At 40.2% G+C, this 26,555-nt stretch overlaps 1 protein-coding gene across 3 annotated transcripts; it reads right to left on the reverse strand.

The window, feature by feature from the left end:
• Positions 1-2,565: 2,565 nt before the first annotated feature.
• On the reverse strand, positions 2,566-17,301 carry NAPG (NSF attachment protein gamma). Of its 3 annotated transcripts, XM_061595288.1 has the most exons (13): positions 16,708-16,949; positions 16,044-16,111; positions 15,443-15,528; positions 13,921-14,005; positions 13,037-13,054; positions 10,394-10,424; positions 9,808-9,917; positions 8,937-9,003; positions 8,265-8,335; positions 6,922-7,000; positions 5,897-5,976; positions 5,028-5,157; positions 2,566-4,341 (listed from the first exon to the last, which is right to left on the reverse strand). In XM_061595288.1, exons 3-13 carry the CDS (start codon positions 15,492-15,494, stop codon positions 4,192-4,194), a joined length of 873 nt encoding a protein of 290 aa, XP_061451272.1. In that variant the 5' UTR covers positions 15,495-15,528; positions 16,044-16,111; positions 16,708-16,949; the 3' UTR covers positions 2,566-4,191. The 3 variants fall into 3 exon arrangements, with proteins under 3 accessions (XP_061451272.1, XP_061451262.1, XP_061451279.1); XM_061595278.1 differs by lacking the exons at positions 15,443-15,528; positions 16,708-16,949 and adding an exon at positions 17,102-17,301; XM_061595295.1 differs by lacking the exon at positions 15,443-15,528 and having other exon boundaries at positions 16,708-16,808.
• Positions 17,302-26,555: the final 9,254 nt, after the last annotated feature.

Genomic DNA, 26,555 nt, shown 5'->3' on the forward strand with positions numbered 1-26,555 from the left:
TACTGAAGACAGATGACAATGATAAAAAAACACAGTAAGGACAAAATAGAACAAATCAGAAACAGCAGTAGGATAAAACAGACTTCAAAATAGCTGCTGAAACAGAACAGGATTGTGGCTCATATATTCCTGATGAAATGCCTGGAAGTCATCCTAGTCCACATGGTGAAAACAAACTTTGCTATCCCTTTGTCCTTTTTGAGAAAACGTACCACTGTCTGATTATGTCCAAACACAGATAAGCCACTACCATTTTTTGTGTTACATCATGGTACAGCTCTCTCTGTAATACTACTCCTGGATGACATGCATGTTCAATGTTCTGTTTAAAAAACTTCAAATCAACAGAATAAGATTCCTTCAATCAAGGAAGGCCAATATTTTCAAGATAAAGGCTTGAAATAAAACACACACACACATAGATACGGCTTTACATAGAACAGGTGTGATGGGTTCCTAGTACAGTAATACCCTATACTGCAAGATGCAAGGGAGAAAAACAAAGGGAAAAGAAGGAAATGGGGCAGGGTGGAATATGCAGTTATTTCAGGTAAACATACTTCAGCTTAGTTACAATAGGAAAAACCTCCTCCAGCAGGGCAAACACTTTCACATCTTTAATATCAAAGCCTTATAAACATGCTGTTCTGCAGTACTGTCCTTGTACAGGGGCTTGAGGAATTCACAATCAAAGAGCATGCGGAGGTTAACTGCTCTCTCCTGGCCTCTAATAAAATGTGCTGTGAGCTCCAGCATAGCGCAAAAATCACCATAATTCTGTCTTCAGAGCTGTTCCATTTGGAAGCAGAGTTACTTTGAGAGGACCAGAGCCAGAGGAAAGAACTGGACAAGTCAGTAAAATATTAAGAGACTTGGCATAGCCATGAGCTGTGAAGCTCATTGGATGTTTTAAGATTAGGTACATTCTCATACAGTAGTCCTAAGGCTCAATTCATACATTTTAAGCACTTGTGGCTTTGCCACTTCATTTACGGCCAAACTAGATGCGATATGCAAGATTCACAAGAAGGACCTTTCACTTAAACAAAAGTGAGTAGGCACGATAGGGAAGACACATAAGTAGGATCAGGACCACAGCGCTGGATGGGGAGAGTTAAAACCTTTAGTCCTGCAATGTTTTCCCAATTTAAAGCTGCCCACACACTATTAGTCCCACAGGTGAAACTAAAACCTAAAAGTATCCACATGGATAACTGTGTTTTCTCTCATCTATCATACCGGTGTGCCTACCTTCAGTCACCCAAAATTACCACCCCTCTGGGTAAAGCACAGTCTACAAATAAAGGAAGGTAGACTGTGATGTATACCATGGACTCTTACCCAGTCTCTTCAAGAACAGCAATATATAGTCATGACCTCAGACTCTCAGGTAACTATGAAACTAAGGAAACACCCTTCCCTTCTCCTTGAAGTAAGCAACCAATTGCATTTTAACTTTCATCTATCTCTTGCTCTCACGTGGCCCTAAACTGTACAATTTGCATGCAGGTTTCCCCCAATGCACCTAGGCCTTCCATTCTAACCTCTTCTTATACAGCAACAGTAGCATCCCATGCCTCCATTTTCATTATATAAATAAGGTGTAAGCAGTTGGTCTAGGCAGGTTGAGGATCAAGGAAATCTATGTCCCTGTATTGATCTAAGCTAACTATTTAATTTCCTGTAAAATCCCTGTGGCATCCCATGACTAAGACCAAGATACTGAAGTATCACACCTCCATGGTGATATGTGCTTACATTTTTGTCATCATGTTGCATACAACCAGAAACGTATGAAGGACTGGCAATAAAGGAAGGGGATGTTTTGTATTATTGCAATCTGTTATAAGCAGATATGAGGATATTTTGATCCAAAGACAGGCTATAAATCCTCACTTAGGCTAGATACAGAAAAACTTTTACACCATGATGTATGAAGAATGTGAAAAAGTCAAGACTGACTGAAAAAGTAACACAATTCTGTCTAAACCACAGCACCATCTTGTGGTAATAATAATTATTCAATAACACAAATCTAAATCCAGAGAGATTCACTGTACTGCCAAACAGAGGCCCAAAATGGGACTAATTTTCTTCTGGAAAAAGTACAGGTTGGCTCAGCTATTAAAAATAAACATGCATCAAATCATTTTTGAAGTTAATGGATCAAAACTAAGAACCATTTCAACTGTGTGTAGCCTATTACCAAGTGCTTGTTCAGTCATTTAGTTTATTGTGCTTGCATGTGGATTTCCCAATTCATAAGCAACAATCTTATCATTTTTACAAGACAATTTAAAAGAGAAACAATTCAGAAATGCCTTATGTAGGTAGTCACTGCCAATATTCAAATCACTTCAACCCTCAATTCTCATTGGAAGGTGTAAAGCTGTCACCGTAAACTGAGTAATTCTGGTGACAGGATAACAGATCTTATAGCCCCTTATTTATTGAGTAACGCTAGTTTTCAACTCAATTGCTTGTTTCATGTCCTTGTTTCATTACCATTTTAGCACTACAACAGATTACACTGATTGCATTCACCATAAAGCTCACACAGAAGCGTATCATTTTAAGCTTTATTTTTTTACAGGTGAATCAGAGCCTCTTCTCAGAGAGACTGGATCCTGCAGGGAATTACAAGGTTTTTCATACTTTATTGCATCCCACAGAATTACAATTAAAGCACAGGTTTCACATTGCATAAAGCAGAGTTTACACAACACCTCGTTGTACAAATGAGCACTATTCAATATTTTATACTTAATTACTTTCAAAGTTTTGGACTACATTTTAGCATCTTCATTTAAACCAACAGTTGCTTTGGCTCCTGAAAAGTTTGCGTTATTCCCCCAAACATTCCTCCTTGCTGCATTTTCTATCTTAGCCAGAAGTATGCACAGTGCTTTGGAAAACAAACACTAAAACACAGATTACCAGAAAGTGCCAATTACAGTATAACATTTAATAAAGGTATAGGGTTTCCATTACATTTTTGCTAGCTAAAATAAAGGTCAGTAGGTCAAAAAATATAGACATTACCCTTTTTATGTTACATTAATCTTCACAAATTTCAATTCTGAAAGTGTCATTGCAATCCTTCGATAGAATGTTATTTCCATTGCACACAAATTCAGTTTAATATCCCTGGAACTTTCCATACACCATGAAAACAGAAAGTTTTTAACTTTGATGTAGTTCAGAACTCTCATGCTCATTGGGTTACATATCTCCATAAACTTCTGAATGTGGGATTTAAAAGAACTGTGTCTTACAGTCATATTCTTTTTCTCACACAATACAAGATAGACTTGCACTGTCTATTTTGGGCAAAAAATCAGCAGCACCTGCCTTACCCATGTAAGTAAACATTATCCTATGGCGAGGTATGCACTTAACAGGGAATTATGTTCCTGATGTTGTGAGAATGAATTGATTCAACACAGAACTGCTAGGAATGTTAGAGAACACATTTCAAGATCATTCTGCTGTGGCATATTACCTCCACCTGGACAATTTGTTAGACATGATGTTAGACATTCTCTGTATACAAAAAGCAAATCATTTGTACACAAATAATTGTGGGTTTCTATTTTCCCACAAGTGCTGGAGACTCCACAACTAAAGCATTTGATATCCAAAGGAGAACCAAACTTTTCCCAGTTTATCTATAGAGATGCTACACAGAAAACTAGTAAGACGATGATAATTTATGCTTCTAGAGAATTGATTGTGCTGTCCCGGCCCATAAAGCTTCTATATACATTACAGACATGTATGTATGTATGCATGCATATATTTCACAATGCATTAGTCTCATATAGGAAAATGGATATCCTTTGCCTGAACTCAAACCTTGCCCAGGAATATCACAGCATGAAACAGAAGGCTCTGAAACTAGATACTCAGAGAGAAATATTTGAAAATAAATGCCATCATCCATATACCCTCCTCGAGAAGATTATAATACTCAAAATTATTAAAGCAGATGCACTCAAAGACGTAAAATTGTAACTCAAGAACCCTTCAAGATGGACAACCATGCTTTCTGTGCAAGTATCCCAAAAGCAGACAAGTCATTATCTTTCCAATTTCATGATTGCAATAAAGTGATGACAACTCAAGTGCCTCTGGAATTGCTCAATGGCCAGAAACAGATAGTTTGACATTTGAGAGTAGAGTTTACTGGAGTCAGCACAGACCACCTGCATATTCATCATCTTCCTCATTTCCATGGGAAGCTCCTACACCTGGTTCACCTGCTTTTCCCTGTGGCGTCACTGGGGATTTCTTCTTTATACCTCCTCCTGGGACAGTCAATGAGAGACCAAGCTTGGCATACTGGCAAAGGACAAGAACAAGAAGTTGAGTCCTTTAAGAGCACACCCCATGTATCTTATTCCGACTGTGAAGTCAATGTAAGCATTCACATAATACAACAGAATGGTCAATGATAAAATGCCAGCACCACACTAATACATTATCTTAAGGAAAACTGAGTACAAACTAGTGTGTATCTCATTTGTGTACCGAGGCAACATACTAGTCAATTTACACTCTGCCTTTCTTCCTGAAGGAGCCCAAGACAGCAATGCCATCCTTCTGTTTTTCCTCTATGAAATTATTAAAAATTATTATTAAATAATCATAAGATACAAGTCATTAAAAAATCCAAAGCCCATCTTTGCAGCCTAAAATCAATTATTAAAAACCAAAAGGTGACAGCCAATCTTGTTCCAGAAGGAAAAAGCCCTCTGAAAAAAAACTCAAATGTCCAAATGGAAAAGATACTTGAGTACCCACAGTCCACTCATACCTTGGCTTTGGCAGTGGCTTGGTGTATCACAGCAAACTACCATTCAAACACAGCATTTCCCCTTACTATTAGTCAATGCAAAAACACTCCATGCATCAATAATACACTGGTCAGGATCATTTTATCCTTTGCTTTCACTGACCAAAATCATCTCTTTATACTACAAGTTGTTCTGCCCTGCTTCAGAAAATAAATTGAGACACCAACTTACATCATTGTCCATGTATTTAAAGAGCGGTGAATTGCACACATCTGATACGTGGTCCTGGTCTTGCTGATCGTACCCTTCTAGGAGCTGCTCCAACGCTGCACAGTCTTCACTTTCACTGAAGCCTGGTATGCTGAAGCAATTGAAGCTTCATTTAAATTAGTCCACTCAAAGTAAAGAAACTAATTTCCAAATAAGGTACAAATAAGAAAAGGGAAGACACAGAATCAAGGCTTGAGACCTTGGAAAGGACCACCTCCTACAAGGTAAGCCTGCCAAGACTCTGCATTCATAATCAGAACTTCTCCCCTGGATTCCCCCACCATTTGAAATTAGATGGGTGGTGACCAGGTAGAGCCTTTTTTGTTGTGGCACCCTATCTTTGAGATGTCCTCCATAAGGAGGCTTACCTGGTGCCAACTGTGAGATTTGTAGGCCCAGGCATACCAGTGTGTAATGACTGGTTTTTCACAGTGACTGGCTTTTAACACTATCTGCTCTGTTGAATATTTACTACACACTTGATTGTTCTGTGTAAGTTTTAATTATGATTTTATAATTTTTTATTTATAATTTTTATTGTGCATCACCAGTAGTTTAATGGCAGGGTGGCCTAGAAATTTATATAAATAAATGAAAAACAAATGTTTGTGCATCTTAATTTCTAAAACAGTAAATGGGTTTTACAAATGTTGCAACTTGATATTGTCCATAACATTTATAAGAAAGAGCAATTCTCAAAATGGAACCCTGCATCCAGCTCTTACACCAATAACAGAAATATAGAGCTGTTCTATTTCTGCAGAGGAGTTTATATGGAACAAAACCAAGTTTTTAAAATTAAAAACAAATCAGGCAAATAAGTGACTTACCTACAACTTTCCCTGACACATTTTTCTGCAGCAACATAGTCGTTTCTGTGAAGATGGACTAAAACCTGAGCAATAGTTTTCTAAAAGAAAAAAAAATTGATTCACTCTCTACTAACAAAGCAGTATTTTATTTCTCACAGTTTCACTGATTTACAAAACTATGAATGTCAATTATCTAAATATGAAAAAAAAAGAAAAAGAGCATGCTTGTCAGCTCAGAGAAGTGTTTTGAAGGATTAAGGGCAATTTTTCTCTTTCAGAAAAATAACCAGATCTTTGGCAGTATGTGGTGGGCATGGGCCTGCCATTTCCTGAGACTAGATTTAGAAGCTTGGTATTCTAAGTATTCTCCACAATTATTTCAGATCTTCAAAAACAAAAAAAACTTTTGCTATTTAAGAGGACTTGGAGTCCTTAGTACACTGTAGATTATGTATTTTGACCATTAGGTAGCAACCTATTGTCTCTTCTTCTCTGCAACTGTAATTAGTAAGACCATAATTTTGATGAGGTTCCTTACACTTCCAGGAGCCACATTTGCACACAACAATCATAACAGCACACACAACAATGTTTGTGGCTAAAACCAAACAGGATCTAAAGAAAGCTCCACCTGAAATCCTGATAATCCCCAACAAAAAATTCTGCTAGCCACACACAACAGAATTAAATGACCACACAAGGGATGTCACAAGATAAAACTATCACACTGTATAAAAGATTAATTCTCTTTCAGCTATTAAACATTATATGGAGCTGGCCAATATTGAAAAAATAGCTTCCAGGTTGGAAGATTGTTTTTTTAAATGACCATAATAAATACAGAACAGAACAAAAACCAGAATGTGAGCCAATGATAAAGCTTCCAACTGCTTAAAGAATAAAGAGATTTGTGGATGTACGATTTCCAGTCAGGAATGCATCTAATGCTATTCAATTAGGCATGACCTCGTAAATTAGAATAATTCAAAAGAAAATAGAGATTTTTTTTTCAGAAAAGAGAAAGAGACCACCTGGCTTTATACCTTGTAGCAAGTTGGATAGTTTTCAATATATTTATAAAGACTCTTTTCCTTCTGAAGAGATACTGCAGCCTCATCCAGTCTGAAAGACAATGAGCAGGATTGGTCCATTTAAAAAAAAGATCAGAAGGAATCAGGAAAAAAAAACACTCTTAAGTGCCTTTTGACACCACAAAAAGTCATGAGCTCTCATGTGTCATTAGAGTGAGACCATATCAAATGAACAGTTGAAGGCACCAATCCAAGAATCAGTATCTTACAAACCCATATGGAACTGTTGAAAAGCCAGGCCAGATTCATACACGTTGCAATCCATTTAGATGACTGCTGCTAACACAGCCACATATACATACATATATACTGCCTTCAAGTCGATTCCAACTTATGGCGACGCTATGAATAGGGTTTTCATGAGGCTGAGAGGCAGTGACTGGCCCAAGGTCACCCAGTGAGCTTCATGGCTAGGTGGGGATTCAAACCCTGGTCTCCCAGGTCGTAGTCCAACACCTTAACCACTACACCACACTGGCTCTTATAATACAGCCACATGGGAACTCAGATATGGTATGTGTGGTGACATCATTATAGATGAATTGGAAGGGAAAAAAATGTGTGTGTGTACTTTAGTTGTGCTAGCCCCAATTTAGTGCCAGGAACAATGAGCTTTATCCCTAAAACCCAGACTAGCTTTGCTACTGAGATAGCTTATTCACCTTTAATAAAACAACTTTCTATAAAACATGCACTCTAATACTGCAAGGGGGAAAACATGGCTCATTAAGCTCTACCACAAAGTAAAAGAAAAGGGTTCTAGGTACATATATGGCACCAAACAAATAAATAAAAATGGAACATCTTCTGTACACCGCTTAGAGATTTTTATATATATATTAAGCGGTATAGAAATAGCTTAAATAACAACAACAACAACAACATTTCTGGGGTATAGATAGCTTTGCCCATTTTCCTGTTTTTAAAATTGTGGGTGATTATTTACAAGGATCCCAAAATGATATCTGGCAGAGCAGGAAACAGAAAGGAACACATTTGCCTCCTTTGGCATTAGTCATTTTGCAGTTATTAGCCAGATGCCCACAATATTTGAATTTTCAAATGAAAAATCAGGCAGTTATAGTAGGCACAATTCTACAGGCAGAATCAATTTCCCAATAATACAATTTAGCAGTTTGCATGCTAGGAAATGGCAATTCCCTCTACAACATGGGGCTTTCTGAATGAATGCCATCTAGATAACATGCAATAATATAGTGATGAACTGTGAATTTATTCTGCAATGCCATAAGAACTATTGCATTTTTTAAAAAACAAAGAGTTAAGATGCTCACCTGCGACCTCTGACTAAAAGCCTTGAAGCTTTTCCATACATTTCGACTGCTTGTCGTAAACGTTCTTCATTCTATACAGTATATGAAAACATTAATGGCTTAATTGTGAGCTGTTTGTAGAAATACCCAATTATCTCTGATTTTACTTGCCTTTAATACAAGATTCTCCCTGATTCATACAGCTAGATAGCCCAAATCTATTTGAGTAAGCTTGACTGGAAAATGAAACTCCAGAGAAATTGCAGTGTTCAACGGAATAACTGCAAACACCGCAAGGCAAACACTGAGTTTTAGAAACCTACTAAAAAATTTTAGGAGTTGATTAGGTGGAGATAGCCTGCCTGCTTGCCAAAATTGGCCTCATTTTCCAGCCTCCATTTAGGTTTTGCCATGTACTCTTATGGCTTGCACTATGCAAGGCAAATTACATTTGCTGATGGAAGCTGTAGGAGTCATGTAAAGAAGCCTTCAGCAATACCAGTTAGTTCCCTCAGTAGTGGTGATAGGAAGACAAGAGACAGAAATGTATTTAATGAGAAAACATCAATGTTGCCACAGCCCTGACTTTTCACCCTTCTACAATATGGCTTACTGTTGTTCACATTAAATTTTATTATCTGCCATTCTCATACATTTCCTGGGGAGCATATATTATGGTTTCGGAGGACTTACTTCAAACACAGATGCTGTTTGCTGATAGAGCTGTATAGCCTTGTCTGGATTTATATTTTCTATTACTCTGAAATAAAGATGTTAACATTATTATTTAGTTTGATGGATTTTTTAAGAAGCCAACTAATTTATTATTTATTTTATTTATTTTTAAAACTCATATACCGCCCGACTAGCAATAGCTCTCTGGGCGGTGAACATAGATACAATAAAATACAATATAATACAAAAACATCAGTCTAAAATCAAATTTCACAATCTAAAAACAGCAAAAGCTAAAATCAAATTACAAACATTACAATCATTAACAAAAAATTAAAATGCCTCGGAGTAGAGAAAGGTTTTAACCTGGCGCCGAAAGGATGATAGTGTCGGCACCAGGCGAACCTCCTCGGGGAGACTATTCCATAGTTCGTGGGCCACCACTGAGAAGGCCCTTGATCTTGTCACTGCCCTCCGGGCCTCCCTATGAGTCAGGACCCGGAGGACGGCCTTCGTAGCAGACCATAGTGTACGAGCCGGTTCATAGCGGGAGAGGCGTTCCGACAGATATTGAGGTCCCGCGCCATATAAGGCTTTATAGGTTAATACCAACACTTTGAATTTGGCCCGGAAGCGTATTGGAAGCCAGTGCAAGCGGGCCAAAACAGGTGTTATATGGTCAGACCGCTTCGTTCTTGTTAGCAGTCTGGCTGCCGCATTTTGCACCAGCTGTAGCTTCCGAACCGTCTTCAGAGGTAGCCCGACGTAGAGCGCATTACAGTAATCCAAACGTGAGGTTACCAGAGCATGTACTACTGTACTGCATGTACTAATGGAATCAAATTTCTTTCCCAGATAACAAAATAATGCTTTAAGTTTGCAGACTTACTTCCCAGCTCGATCTAGGGCAATAGCTGCTGTGTCAGGTGTCCCATTCTCCAAGTACATCATGCTGGCTTTCTGAATCAGTTCCACTGCTTCATGATGTTGTTGCATCTCCTAAAGGAGGAAAAAAAGTGGTCCAGGTTTGTCAGGAAAAGTGACAAATTAAGATATAACAAATGCTTTCATTTAAAACCATGAAATGTTTTACTAAATCTTTTGATCAAAAACCAATTTTAGTAGACAGAAATGGTCAAGATATTAGAATACTTGCATGTAATCCTATTAAGCAGTACTGATTGAGATCACAAATACTTTGCTAATAAACCGATCAGTCTAAGTATCCTTTAGTGATAGACAGAAAAATGTTGCACAGTTGATTAGCAAAATGTAACTAAAAACCTCTCAGGACTGTGATTCTGTAAAGCAAGTATAAATCTAAGTGTGATTAGATTTTAAATACCAATATCAAAATTCATCAGAGGCTGATATGAGTATCTACCTACAATTGAAATGTTACACAGGATAAACACCCAAAATTTAGTTTTAACAAAATGCATTCAGATGGAAGGTCTGAATGGAAATGCCCATACCTTTAACATCATACCAGCTTGTTCATAAGCCCTGGGGGAAAAAAAAACAAGTCAGTGCTGAATATGACAGAATTAAAGAGATATCATGCTAAGGAATACAGGACACTCAATACCAGGAAAAAGGACAAGCAAAGCCAAGATGCAAGCATCTTAAGAGTTTATTCAGTCTCCTGCAATATTTAGTAGAAAAGGAGGCACATGCACTTTAATTTTTGCTCCATATGACTTGGCTTAAAAAGGGAAATCACAGCTTTCTCCCATAAGGAGATGTGCGGGGAGCTCATACATTTTGCTACTGGGAAGGTTCAAGGTACTTGTGTCAATCCACAAAGTCCTAAACACCTTGGGTGCAATATACCTCAAGGAGCACCTGACTCCCTATGTTCCATCTCAATCACTGAGATCTTCTGATGGGGCACTTTTTTGTGGTTCCCAACACCCCTGAGGTTCATTTGGCCTCCACCAAGGACTGAGCCTTCAGAGTGGCAGGTCTTACCCTGTGGAACTCCCTACCAAGAGAGGCTCAGCAGGAACCATCCTTTCTTTCTCTCAGGCGTCTCTTGAATACTGAACTTTTTAGAGGCCTTTTAACAGAATTCTTCTTCTTCCAACCAATAAAGTATTTGCTGATGCTTTTATTATTGTTTTTAATTATGCTTTTATTGGTTTTTAATTGTATAATATTTGTGGTTTTTATAGTTGTAAGCCACCTTGATGTACTTTTATGAAAGTGCAGCTTATTTATTTTATTTATATATTTATTATTTGATTTATATCCAACACTTCCTCCCAGCAGGAGCCCAGGGCGGCAATAAAATATAAATATATTAATAAATAAAAATAAATAAAATACATCTGTCCATAGGGAAAATACCCCCTTCTAACAAATCAATGTGAAGAAAAAAGTAGCTCACTTGTATATCTCCTTTTACTACCACATTCTGTAATATGTTAAAGAATTCCCAAGTTCAGTAGAGCTAAATGTACTTTTTTTGGTAGTATAAAAAAATTCCTGCCCTTTTTCATGATTTTTTTGGCAATTGCTCCAAAAATGGTTGCCTATTCACAAAGTTTTGTGCTAACTCCTAAATGACTTTGCTAGTTTGCCCTCAGTAATGCATATATTTACCTAAATCCAATTAGCTATGTAGTGTCCTGGCATTATCACATATACTACATGCAAAACTAAAACCACCTATTTTAAAAAATGTATAGGCCACCCTTCAACTTCCAAGGCAGCTTACAAGCCAATATTAAATGGCATGCAGGAACCAGAAAGCAAGCCCTAACAAAACAAAACAAAAAAGGTATTGAACAGTGTAAGTGAAGGGAAGAAATTGCAAACAGGGCCTTTAAAAAGAGACAAAGAAAACTGAATGTTTGAACATCAGAACATTTGGCACGGCTCTATACACAAGTTTTATATATAGATTTTATAAAGAGAAAGGCCACAGGCCTGCATAGCAGTCTCAAGACAGTAGCTAGATTCTCTAACTTGTATCAATTAAAGTCTGTTCAGACACTATTTTTAATATAATGCAGGAAGATAGAAACTTGCACTTTACCATCTTAAGGCTGCAATCCTATACACGCTTACTTAGGAGCACGCTGTACTGACCTCAATGGGATTTACTTCTGAGTAGACTACATTAACTCATTAAGCATTGTGTATGATTCTTGCCAGCTAATCAGTGAGGAGGACAGGGAAAACTTGCGCTACAATCTTAAATTCCAGTAATGTGCTTGGGAACAAGAGGGGCGAACTTAGAAATGGAATTCATCTCAGAGCAAACGTTTAGACAGGTTAACTGCTGGGGAGAGGTCTCCAAAGCAATGACTGTACTAAAGGAACATTCTATAAATTATTGTCTCTTCTGTGATGTGGAAGATGAACAAACAAAGGATATAACCAAACATAATATATACTAACAGTGAACCCATTATCCAAGTGGGAATCCTTATATAACCCAACAGCACACAAGAGGTGCCGGAGAAACTCCCCTGTGATGAAAGGTTACAACGTCTGGAGCTTTTTAGTTTAGAAACAAAAAGGCAAGAAAGGGGAAACATGAGAGAGGGGTTTACGATTATGCAGGATGTGCAGAAAGTGAATAGGGAGATGTTTTTCTCCCTCTCTTAAAAATCTAGAACACCGAACAAAACTGAATGTTAGAAGACTGGGCTCCTGCTTGGAGGAAGGGTGGAATATAAATCAAATAATAAATAAGACTCAGGACATACAAAAGAAAATACTTATTGACACAACACATAGTTAAATTAAGGAATTTACTCACACAAGATGTAGTAATGGCAACCAACTTGGATGGATTTTAAAGAGGATTAAACAATTTCATGGAGGATAAGGCTATCAATGGCTATTAACTACAACTCTGAATAAGAATTGCTGGGAATCACAAAGATGAAGAGTGCTGTTGCACTGAGGTCTTGCTTGCAGACTTCCTATAGGCATTTGGTTTTCAAGATAAATTTTCAGGCTAATTTTCCTACAACACTTGATTATACTCTGATGAGACAATCAGAAATTTCCCTGTACAGGCATCACATCATTTTACCACTGTCAACATCAGCTACATTTTATGTATAGTGAGGAGCTCAACAAATTAAAATGGTGTTCATACTTACTTCGCAGCATGGAAGAGACTGGAAGTAAATAATTTTGAGTCAAGGATACAAATTATACCAGGTCTTCCTATAATAAAAGCTATATTTGGACTTGTATTTGTTTTTAAAGACAGTTTATATTCAAAGGCCAGTGGTATAAGTTAACATTCATACATGGACCAAAGAACTCCACAAGGATAAAATTAAACTTCTTTAAAATATAGTTAGAAATATGATAGTCAAATACTTAATATGTTTTCTATCATCTCGACAGCAATGGCTAAAATCCATTCTACCCAAACACAGGAATTAAGCCACCCATTCACCCACTCATAAGCATGCATTCTTCTTTAAGGGGCAAGTCTGATAGGACTCCAGTTGGGGTGGCAATTATGCAGTGTGAGAGCGCACAGTCATGCCCACCCACTCTATCTTCTAGTCATGGCCATCCCATCTCTGGGTTTGCAAGATACTTTGTACATAAGCTAGGATACAGCATATGCACGATCTATTCAATTATCAAAAGAATGGATTTCATGTGAATTCTGAGTAATAGGCATAATATTAGAGTGGAGCATAATTTATGGATGTCTGGCTGGTTTGTGACAGAACAAGCTCAGCCAGTAGACATAAGGGATGGGTACATATGCTTGGAATAGGATCTAAATACAAAGAATCTAGATTTTAAAACTGATCAATCACACAAATTAAGTTCACCTATATTAGACCCTGCATGAGTACCACACAGCACCATGCAAGGAAATCTACCCTACTGAAAGTTCATATAAACCACTCCAAATACAATTGTTATATAAGTTTGGAATAAACCAAGACAAGAAGTATCAGCACAACAGCTGTTATATTTTTTAACCCTTTAAAAGAGGCAAGAATTAATGAAAAGATACGCTTTATTGTGTTCATGGGATAAAGCTTCTCTATAATAGGCTTCTTTTGCCTGCTCAAATTGTTTGGCATTTTTAAAAGCAACAGCTGCAAAGAAACAAAAAAGAAAACATTAAAAATACATTCTTTTCTGTGTTGTACATGTACTACATCTCAGCAATAACATTCAGGAAGAAGTTTCTAAGAGACAAATTTCATTTTTTCAACAAAGTGGTTTTCTCCTAGATCCCCTCAAGCTTATCATTACCATATGAATCAAATAATGCCAGGTATTTCTTATAATTTAAGAAAATGGGCCTTCTTGTTAGTTAAAAGGGATTTCCTGACTAATGATATGAGCCTTAAAAAGTCAGACTGTATTTACTTATAAGATTTCTTACCCACCCTTTACCATAAGTCTCAGGGCAGATCACAACAATAAAATATACAATCATAAAACAAATAAATTAATGACAGTTGTAAAATACATAAAACCATTATGAATGGAATGGAATAGTGTAAGTCCAACAAAAGAAGAAGGTCCAACAAAACAAAATACTTTAACTGTCAAAGGCCAGGGTAAAAAGAGGTGCATCTTCAGCATACAATGAAAGCTGTACAGTGAAGATGCTAGAGGTGCACCTCTGGGGGAAGATATTTCACAATTTAAGAGCTGTCACAGAGAAAGTCCTCTCCTGTGCTGCCATTCTCTGCACTTCTGAAGGTGGTGGAACTACCAAGAGAGCCTCCTGTGCAGATCTTAACACCTGAAAAGGTCAATTAGAGACATCTTTCAGATATTTGGGACCTAAGTCGTTTTAGCATCAAAGCCTTCTACAGTGTTGTGGCTGCAATCCTTAAGCACACATTCTTGAGATGAAGCCCTATTGAACACAGAAATAAGTCCTGCTAAGTAAATAGGAAAAGCTGGTATAGCACAGTGGGGAGAAGAGCCTGGCTGGGAGTCCAGAATCTGTGAGTTCAAATCCCCGCTTGTGTCTCCTGGGTGTCAAGGGCCAGCTAAAGATCACCCCAACAGTGAGTGGCTCAGGGGTTACATGCCCTGCCACCTGTGCAGCCGTGGGTAAGCTGTATAGTCCCAAGGAGCCCAGCTGCCCCTCAGCTGGCAGTTGTGGACAAGGAAGGGGCTGGCTTGTGCAGCTGTGGCAAGCTGAGCAGGCCCTAGTCACCTGGGAGGACTAGCCTCAAAGGGAGGCAATGGTAAACCCCCTCTGAATACTGCTTACCTTGAAAACCCTATTCATAGGGTAGCCATAAGTCAGGATCGACTTGAAGGCAGTCCATTTCCAAGTAAATAGGCACAGTATTAGGCTGCAAGAGATGTACTTTAGCCTAAGAAGTTTAGAGACACTCTAATGAGCCACTAGGTAATATTGTGTAGTTTGACACCCAATACTCCGAATGCTCCCACAAATAAGGAATTTTTTTTCTTTAGATTCTCCGAAGTGCTTTGATGCTGGAAAGTCTTTACAAATTAAACCTATACTATAATTTCAATTTCAGTCCACTGATTACAGCACCTACCTATTTTCACCTTGTATTTATTCAGAAATGCAGCACAGTGGTAGGTGGTCATCTTAGGTATTTTCCTTGGTTTTTCCAACTTTGATCTAAGCGTGAGGAATTCCATATAATTCGAGAGCTTGCAAATAATGGGGGGGGGTGCCCAAATTCACTCTGGTCTCCCATTCCCCCCACTTTTTTCTTCTCTCTGAATTATAGAAACAGAGCATAGCACTATGGGAGCTACTAGTCTCTGGCCAGGATAACAGACTGGCAAGCAGGCAGGGAATGTTTACCACTAAGCTATTTGCCTGTGGAAAAGTTCGGTGAAATACATTTAACAGCATTTTTACGCCTTTTCAAGTTGTAGAAATTGAACATATAGTACAATTCAATACTACTTAGTTTACTTGATTTTTTTTAAAAAAACAAGCAACTCAAACCTAAACAGAAGTGAAATGGCCTGTGCTGAAATAACAGTGGGTCTATCCTGCTTGACTGCCTCTACCCACTGTACTGACAATGCTTTAACTGCCAATTCATATATGTTAACTATTCCAGGAAAGACATAAAACATAGTTAAGGTTGCAAAAATGAATTGCTAATGTTTTACAGAACATACCTGCCTTTGAATATTCAGTAGCTGCACTATCATAGTCTGGTTTCCATTTTAATAATCCAGTTTTCAAACTGAAATGCAAAATAAGCCAAGCAATTAATAGCAATAACAATAATAATAGGCTACATTATATACAATTAGACAACTCTCATACTAGTGATTGTGTATTGTCTAACTTCAATAAATGTGTAAGAATGGCATCCTAGGTATCAGATGCTACAGAGCAACTTTTTGACTCTACAAAGAAAAATATGTGTCTGGCTCAAACATATGTTGTGCAAGAGAGGCAATATTTTATCTTTGTAGCTCCCTGATGCCACAGCACGTTTCCAGGTTCAATGTCTGACAAAGGGTAACAGGGCCTCACAATGCATCAATGACCTCTGCCTAAGCACTGCTACCAGTACAGGGATGGAAGGGCCACTGGTATGACTCTGTATCTGGTAACTTCTATTATGTGGAAAAGAAGAGAAAAATAACGCAGCGTTTCTGTGGGAAACATGCACCTATGGGGTTTGAAAGTCCTGGGTTAAGCAGCTATACCAGGGGTCCTGATCAGCGTTACACATAAATCACAAACGAAAAACTCAACGCAAGAAACCTCCTCTATTCTAACGGGGAAGGGAAAGCTTGTAGCAAAACAGAGAGAGAGAGAGAGAGAGCGCACTCTGGGCCTGAAGAAGCTCTCGGCAATTTCCACCCCTCTGGCTCAAGAACGACTGTCTCCAACAGCCAAATCTCCTCATTAACAAATACGACCACCAGCCGGCCCCCGAAAGCTCAGTCATCACTTTCTGCCCGCCGCAGACGAACCCAGTCATGCCCCTCCCCGGGGGAATCCTGAGTGCCTCTCGGTGGCTTGCGCGAAAGAGCACTTGGTCTCCCAACACTGCCCCACAGGCGCCAGCCACAGCCCCGGGAAAGACTCCACCCCCCCCCGGGCCGGCTCGAAAGACCCCGCCCGTTCCCGAAAGGCTGACAAGCCGCTCCTGTTGCCCCTCGCCGGCTTCCTTCACCTGCCCGCCCACTGGTCCTCTCCGGCAGCCCCCGCCCCCGCTCACTATTTCTCTGCTTTAGCCATGTGCTCCAAGCCTTCGTTGATCTTCTGGGCAGCCATGTCGCCCGACCGGAATCACAGCCAGTCGACGTCAGCGGAGTAAGGAAACGCACCGCGTCCAAACATATGCGAATGACGGAGCCCGGCTTCAAGCCCCCGCGCCTGCGCGAAGAGACGGTGTTCCCTTGGGCCGGGTCTAATTCATCGACGTTCTGTTCTGAATTGGATCACCAATGAGATAATGGTGCTTTTCGGGGAGGAGACGAGGCACTTCGGTACAGAGTGGGCCAATAGCCCACTAAATGGATGACTTACCTGGAAACAAAAATTACAAGATCATTCTGTAGTATCTTGGAGATATACAGATTTAGTATGACATAAAATTCAGGGACTCGAGCCCGCTTCACGCGATGAACATCATCTAGACTAGAGACGTAAAATTTCCGGAAATTTTGAAGCCGGCGGGGGGGGGGGTTCTGGGGGAAAATACACAATTGGGGGGGGGATGGACAAATATGCACTCCTTTTTTAGTGTCTTTTACAAATCGAAAGTCACTTTTTTACTTTAGGAACATATGTATGATATATACCTTGCTTTGCCATTAAATTAAAACGCTTGGTATAGTTTATTCAAACAATTTCAATTGAATTTATTTTTTAATTTTTGTTACAAATGGTGCTTCAAGCTGCTGAACTGTAAGGAACCTAGCATTTCTTTAATTTTGCCAATTTAATAGGAGCAGCCAAAGAATAATCCTTTTAAAAATTATGTATTCTGAAAATTGTACCTCCTCCAGTTCTCCACTGTCAAGCAGATATAAAGCACACATTTCTATAGAAAGAGCTGAGGAAAAGAGGTGGGGAAATCAAGACTCTGAATACTGCACAAAATTTAAATCAGTCTCATTTTCTGAGCTATCGCTATCGGGTTCAGATTCATATTTGTCATCTTATTTATGGACTTTGAAAAACTGAACGTTTACCCGGGCTGAAACAAGGTTCTATACTCTTTTACATGTCATAGCCCCACAGTTTTCCATTTGTTGAGAAAAATAAAACAAGGCTTTGGGGGAAAAGGAAGGGGGTGTCAGGTTTTTTTCCAATTTTTTCCAGGCCGTCACATCTAGACTAGATTCTATGTGCTTATAAGAAGTGGACTGCAGACCACAAAAGGTCATGCCATAATAAATCAGATAGAACTGAAGGTGTCACAATACTCTCCTTGGTTTTGCTGTAATAAAATAACACAGCCAGCCATCCCTCCTGAAGGTGTCACCATGTTTGACTGACAAGCACAAACCTGTGTGTGTTTTCTCAGAAGTAAGTCCCACTGTGTTCCATGGGGCTTACTCTCAGGTAAGTGTGCCTAGGACTGCAGCCTGAATGTCTATATGCCTTATAAACTAAGCAGATGCGAAAAAGGATTTGGTCACCTGTATATTTAATGCCATTGTGCAGGAAAGAAAAATTCTGCATGTTCAGCTTTTCTCACTAGCAGCCAAAATTCCCTGTTTTGCCCAAGTATGGAACACTGTTCTCCTTTGCATCTGGCAGATTAAAGATTCAGTCAAATGTACATGGATTTTTTTCAGAAGCATGCAGAGTGCCAAAAAGTTCTGCCTGCCCAGTTTTACTACCCTTGGTTGGACCACATAAGCCGGCCCAGGAGCCACCAACCCAGTACCCTCAGGGGGCATGGAGCCTGTAAATGCCATCATTGGTGTACCTGGGCAGGGCCCCCAGACACTGAACTTTCATTACCAAAAAAAAAAAAAAGTGTAAATCCCTGGGATCCTAAAGAGCTGCAGTTTCCCCCTCCCTTTTAGTTCATTTTTTTCAGCTTCTGTCTTATTTTTCTAGTCCTTGGAACCTCAGTACTTCTGCCATCCTTTCCCCCTAGCAACCCGCATGTGTCTTTCCTATGGTGAGTTGGTCTGAAATCAGGTACTCCCTAGAAGTTATTTTATGAAATTCTAGTACACAATAAGTGTGGGCTGACATTAAAGAATCTGCCCTCCCCCCAAAGGCAAATGTGAAAACCTTTCAAAGAGGCATAGGCATGTACAGTGGTGTATCTGTTTACTCAGAAGTAAGCCACTTTGTGTTTAATTGAGAACCTAGGCTTTGGTGTAGAATTAGCACTGGGGAATAACAGTTCCTGTGCCTTTAACAGTTGTATGGCCAGCAGGAATCCAACAGTTCAAGCCTTTTCTAGTATGGAAATACAATTATGGGAAAAGCTTCACCGTGACTACTGTCTAATTTTGTGTTAACCCATGCCCCCCATAGCAGCCATTTTGTGACTGGTGCCCACAGCACTCTCTCAAAATTCAAAATGTGCCCACTGATCCAAAAAAGGCTGGTGACCTCTGAGATAAGCAGTGAGAGATCCTGACTGATAGCAATTTTTTGTTTTTACTTTGCATGGCGGGAAAGATAAATAGTTCAGATAGTTGATTCCAACAGGTACAAATTCTGACAGTCCCAAGTAAGAGATCTTGACTAGCAGCTATTTCTAAGAAACTGCCTGATCTTGCATTCTTTTGCTGCCTCTGGTGGTGGGTGGCTGGCTAAAATTTAGAAACATGGAAACAGTCTGGGAATTTCTTCAGTTTTGTGTGTTATTGCCATAGAGAGAGAGTGCTGCAAGAGCAAACACTCTGCATAGCTCTTGCTTATGATATACCACACTACCACTACAAGTAATATTTATTTATTTTAAAAGCACCCAGATGGCATATAGCATAATCATAAAACCATATTACCAATAAAAATGCAAGTTACAAGCAATTTCTAAAAGCAAAAACCAAGATCGTATGTAATCAGTGCTTAAAAATGAAAACCTAGCCACAGCATGACTAAAAGATACTTCAAATTAATGTTGGCAGCAGTAAAACTAGTATACATTAAAAACCTGTTGAAAGGAGCATCTTCAATTTCTGATGAAAGCTCACCCAATGAGCTTGTGAGATTTGAACACGAATATCACTGGAATATCCCGGAACTGGAAGTAAGTCCCTGTGTGTGCAGAGCCCTGTTTCCTTGTTTATTCCTCGGATATGTTGGCAGCTGCCAGTACTGTGTTGCTGGGTGTCGAAGGTTAGCCAGCCAGGATAGCATAAAACACTCTGTGCTGTATCCACTAGGCTGTGTTGTATTCAGTATATGATATCAAGTGTATATGTCATCTTTTTTTCCTTTTGAGACTGATTGCATTCTAACGCATGTCGTGCCATACCTTGGTTTTTAAAGCCAAACCATAGTTTCTTCTGGATCTTTGGCCATGTTTGGATTTGTGCGCTCCTCTCACATCTCCCTTGCATGCCAGCTTCAAGGCTTAAATCTGGCTTGCAATAAACCAGAGTTGTCCCTTGTAATCTAATTCTTTGGATATTTAATTATATGTTGGGCTCTGGAATTAACAAAGGAAAGTATAGCAATGTTTTAATGTTACATTATGATTTGGGTATTTAGTCTGTCGATTATATAAAACAAAAAAGAAAGTTATGATGTGCATGTTTCTAAGATCAGCGCTAGCCTGAGGAAGTTGCAGTCTGATCCTTTGCATGTGAGTGGTTAGAGTGTTGGACTAGGACCTGGGAGACCAGGACCTGAATCCCCATTCAACCCTGAAGCTCACTGGGTGATCTTGGACCAGTCACTGTCTCTCAGTCTACCCTATCTCACAGGGTTGTTGTGAGGATGAAATGCAGAGGGGGAGAGCAGTGGCGTCACTAGGGTTGGTGTCACCCGGTGCGGTAACTCATGGTGTCACCCCCCCCATGGACCTCCTCCCGTACCAGGCCATACAGAATCCTTAGTAATGTTTTTTGTACTAATGTTACTCGTAAATTGTAATTCCCGTATATCACTGAATGTAATAGCACACACACACACAGAGAGAGCCAGCTGTGGGATTATCACACAAACAACCTAGAACATTTTTCCCTTTCACAAGGACATGCAAAAGATTGAACCCAGGACCTTCTGCATGCAAAGCACATGCTCAGCCTACCACGGAGATATTGGGTAGAAAAGCACTCACTGTTCTGCTGGCCTGGGGATAATTCTGAGGGCCAGTGGGAACCACAGGTGGGATGGGAGGCAGGGAGAAGTGAGTGGGCAAAGAGTTCAGGTGCAACGCTGAGGTCTGTCTCAGCAAAACTGACGCCAGTCCTAGTGGGTAAGCCCCATTCAACAGGGTGGGATTTACTTCTGAGTAAACATGCACAGGATTGCAAGGTGGGGGGGAGCAGCAAATCCCCCCTCCCTCAACCCCAGCTTAGCCCTTCCCTACTTTAAAGTTGACAATGAGGTCACTGAACTTGTCAAGGATTATCAATACCTTGGCACAGTCATTAACCAAAATGGAGACAATAGTCAAGAAATTAGGCTAGGACTGGGGAGGGCAGCTATTGGAGAACTCACATGCAAATATGTATCACTGAACACTAAAGTCAGGATCATTCAGACCATGGTATTCCCCAACTCTATGTATGGATGTGAAAGTTGAACAGTGAAAAAAATTGATAAGAGAAAAATCAGCTTATTTGAAATGTGGTGTTGGAGAACTTTGTGCATACCATGGACTGCGAAAAAGACAAATAATTTGGTGTTAGAACAAATTAAACCAGAACTATCATTAGAAGCTAAAATGATGAAACTGAGGTTATCATACTTTGGACACATAATGAGAAGACATGATTCACTAGAAAAGACAATAATGCTGGGGAAAACAGAAGGGAGTAGAAAAAGAGGAAGAACAAACAAGAGATGGATTTACTCCACAAGGGAAGCCGCAGACCTGAACTTACAAGACCTGAACAGGGCAGTTTACAACAGATGTTACTGGAGGTTGCTTATTCATAGGGTTGCCATAAGTCATAATCGACTTGAAGGCACATAACAACAAAAACCTTGAAATGCAGGAAGCTGCTTTAGATTGAGGATCATTGGTTCATCTAGTTCAGTATTGTCTACCCTGATTGGCAGCAGCTCTCCAAGATTTCAGGCAGGGGGTCTTTCCCAGAAATGTCGGCGATCGGACCTGGGCCCTTCTGCATCCAAAGAGGTGCTCTTCTAATAAGCTTTGTTTTGTTCCCCAAATGGTGAGCCCCCATTCAAAAGAGCCACCACCTGTCCACTGCTGAAGTGTATCCAGGAGGTGGAAGGTGGTGAGCAGCCTCGATGTCAAAGCAGGGACAGAGAAAGGGTAGGCCTTGGCCTTGTTGGAGGCAGGTGTTTGTGGGGGCCATTACTGGCCCTGGGCTCACAGCCCCCCAAAAGTCTGCTGCCAGCCCTAGACCAGCCCCTCTCATAACATCAGAGGAGCCTGGCTGCTGGGTCAGGCCAAGAGCCCAGCATCGTGCCCTCAGTGGCCAACCAGAGGCCCCACTGGGAAGCCTGAAAGCAGGCCTCGAGGGCAACAGCAACACTCACCCCCAAATGACATTCCCAGCAACTGGTATTCATTTTTTTTTATCATTAATTTTTATTCAAATTTTCAAAAACAAAACAAAACAAACAAAACAAATTAATAACTATTACAATAAAAACTATTGACTTCCAATTTGTCGTAGATTAGCTATAAGTCTATAATATATAACAAACCTGTCTCTTAATAAAATTATACAAACACCTTCCTCCAGTGGTTATCTTAATTGGTATCAAATCTCATTAACATCATTTTATTCTTTCCACAAAAAGTCAAAGAGAAGTTTCTAATCCTTGAGATATATATCCATCAATTTTTCTCCAAATAAACATGTCAATTAATCCATCTCTTCAGGTCTACTAAGTCCAGTAATTTCAATAGCTCTTCTCCCATTCTCCCATTATCAGTATTGATTCCATCTTCCATCTTTGCACACCCAATAATCTTGGTCTTGCTGCCATAGTCATATAATAAGAGTGTGATAGGGATTTCTTTCATCACAGATATTTTCTTGCCATCAATTCTGAATGTATTACTGAAATGTTGTTGTAAAGTTGTATCTCTGTTCCTCTTTTTTACAGAATGCACTAACACATCTCTTAAGAGTTTTTCCATTGTCACATATCTGGAATTTATTCTATAAACTTTCTCTATTTCAAGTTCCATCAAATCCTTCCAATCCAGGAATTTTTTCGAGTCGTTGATATCTTTATCTCTAATCTCTTCACCAATTCCTTCAGGGGCAGCGCTGAATTCCAAACAGTAATATTTGTCTTTAGGATCCATCACAACCATAAAATCCAAATCTTTTTCCAGGTTCATATTTGATAAATCTATTCCAATCTCCAGGGCTTGAACCTTCCCTTTGATCTTTCTTTCGTCTTCTTTTTCTTGTCCAGTTATAGAATCCTGTATTTCTTTCAGCTCCTGTCTCATTTTGCCAAATCCAATTTTCATCTCTTGTCTGTTCTGTCCCAGCTCTTGTTTCGTTAGCTTAATCTCATTCATTATTTTCTGAAACATATTTAGAGAGAGAACCCCTTCCTGAACCTCCAGGGTCTCAGCCTCCTTCTTGATTGTCATTCTTAAAACCAAAAGAACAAAACCCCTTCAATTCCAATATAGTCACTATTCTCAAGCAAAGAACAGTTTATTTCTTTTTCCAGTCACAAATGAGTTAATCTTCCAAGCCAGATGACATCACCCTCTAGACAGCACGAACTGCCTTATCTCTTATATGTCCAAAACAAATTTAGTTCACAGCGTCCAAATGATTAGTGGCATAAGGAATAAGCAGATTCGCCAAAAAAAAAAGTAGACCAGAAAAAATAGTCCCAGACATATAATACTCAAATATCAGATAAATCAAATTTTCTCTTCAAATCAGATGCCTCTCATCCGTTAATATCTTTAAAATGCTCAATTCCATGCCAGCTTTTTGCAATAAAAAACAAAGATAGGCTATTTCGATTTTCTTCCTCCTTAATTCTGTACGTAAAAGAGAAAGTTATAACTCACCCAGGGCTTCTTTGTTGCTGACTCTTTGACAAATTTCTTTTGCAGTAACGATAACAAAATGATGATAATAGACAGGAGTATGCTTGCCTGTTAATTTCCATTTTTCTTTGAAGAAAAAAAAAGTCTCGCTTAATCAGTTAGAGCCTGTTTGTAATCCCTGGCTCCGTCCGACGCTGTTGGCTACCTTCCTTCATAGGCAATTCCAATGAATTCCAGACCAACAAACACCACGGAACTTCTGTGGGTAATCTCTAAGTTTCTCCCTTGCCTGGGAGAAAAATTTCCCAGTCAAAAAAAAAACTTCTGACTGGTTTTAAAACTGAAAAAGCTTCCTCTTAAGACGAGAGCTCGTCTAGAGGCAAGCACAGGCGGAGCGATCCTCCTGGGAAGTCCCAGCAACTGGTATTCAGAGACATATCCTGCCTCCGACAGCGGAGGGAGCAACAGAGCCATCGTGGTCAGCAGCCATTGAGCCTCTAGAAACGTGTGCAACCCGCTTTGAACCATCCAAGTTGGCGGGCATAGAATCATAGCATAGCAGAGTTGGAAGGGGCCTATAAGGCCATCAAGTCCAACCCTCTTTGGCATCCCAAAGTGCAGCCGCTGTCCCACCCACCCCATGCAAGACTGCTTACTCTGCACCAGGACAGCCCCCCCCCCAAAAAAATCTGGAGGTCGCAAGAAAACCAGGCAATGGAAGCCATGGAGTTTGGGCTGTGTTTTGCATGACATTGGATTGGAGTTGATTGCACGGAGAAGCCCTCAGGTTCTTAAAAGGGGTGGAGCCTGGGAGTTTATTCCCCTCCTCCTCCGTCCCCGCTTTCCCCACCTTCTTTGTGAAGGAAACTGACCAGGCCGGAACAGGGGGGTACAATGACCAGAGACTCAGAAAAGTGGTGGAAGACATGCAGCCTTCCGGTCCTCATTCGAAGGCTGGAACTGGTTTCATTGCTGTCATACCTCTTTCATCCCACCTCCTTGTGTTTCTTTGGACCAGCACCCTTCCGTATTGCTGCTCTCATTTGGGAACCGGAAGTGTTTCGGAGTCTAAGGACCACCCTACCCCTTTGGCCCATTAACCATTAGAGTTCCATTGACCTTTTCCTCCACCGGAGGAGCCGCTCGCTCTCACATTCGTCACTCAATTTGAGAGCAAATCTAGCTCGAGGGAGTGCAAAGGACCCAGCCTGTGAGGTGGCAGGGCAGGTGCTGAGGGAAGAGGGCAGTCGCCATGCTCGCTCCTGATCTCTCTCTCTCTCTCCTCCTTGGCTGCGCCTGCCACTTCCCGGCGGCGGTGCCTAGGGCAGGGGGGGACGGCTCGTGGTGTCACCCCCGTCTCGTGGTGTCACCTGGTGCGGCCCACACCCGCCGCACCGCCCTAGTGACACCCCTGGGGGAGAGCCATGAATACCACTCTGAGCTCCTTGGAGGAAAGGTGGTATATAAAGTGTATTTATGTAACAAAATAAAATTTTAAAAAATGTTTATTCTCAAATAGGTCCCCCTGTAACCAGAGTATTTTACTTGTGAATAAATGTGTATACGAACTGCAGCCATAGGTATTAGCCAGAGCTTGGAAAAGTTACTTTTTTGAACTGCAACTCCCATCAGTCCAGTCCAGTGACCATGCTGGCTGGGGCTGATGGGAGTTGTAGTTCAAAAAAGTAACTTTTCCAAGCTCTGGTATTAGCATGCATCTCAGTCTAATTGTTCTTTCTAAGTAAATAAGTTATTTAGGCAGTTATTAGATCTGTTGTGTATCAAGACTGTATCTCCATTAATTAATTTGGCAAACAAGCACCTGACTCTTGGATCTAATATACATTTCATAAGAGCAAGGAGTTCCTGATGCTACAGGGATGAGAAACCTGTGGCCCTCCAGATATTGCTGAACTATAGTACCCTGGCTGCTGGAAACCGGAGTCCAACAACATCTGAAGGAGCACACGTTTCCAACCCTTGACATCTGTGAACCTTGAAAAGATGTACTAGCTTAAAGGTGACCTTAGGAACAACATTCCTTTGTGCTGGGGGGGGGTCCTTTGCATTTTGTAGGGACTCAGAGGCAAGAGCTCCAAGAACTGCTTTGGCATTTTCATTGTTTGCTTTCCGACCAAAGCAAGGTGCTGAGAACTTCATTCATTCATTTAAGAAACAACATAATGTTGCGCGCCTCCCCCAATCTCCAAGCGGTGAGATTTCAGGGGTCCCTGCGCCCATCCAGGGTTTGGTTTCCTTTGGGAAGAAGGTCAGCGGAGACTGCGGTGTCTTTATGAAATATGGTTTGTTTGTTTACACACATTCAAACCTGAGCTCAAGGATGGAGGGGTTCAAGGCATCAGCAGTCTAATAACCAGCTTTTCCATCTGAGTGCAGGGGCATCCTATCGCCATGATGCAGAGGGATAGCCTCTCTGCATGCCTGCAGCCCCAGCCATTCTCTAGAACACACTCCAAAACTACCAGCACAAAACTCTCCTTGGCTCCAGGAGGGGGGGGGGAATGCT

This window comes from Rhineura floridana, chromosome 1, assembly GCF_030035675.1.
Source record: "Rhineura floridana isolate rRhiFlo1 chromosome 1, rRhiFlo1.hap2, whole genome shotgun sequence".
In the NCBI taxonomy this organism is placed as follows: domain Eukaryota; kingdom Metazoa; phylum Chordata; class Lepidosauria; order Squamata; family Rhineuridae; genus Rhineura; species Rhineura floridana.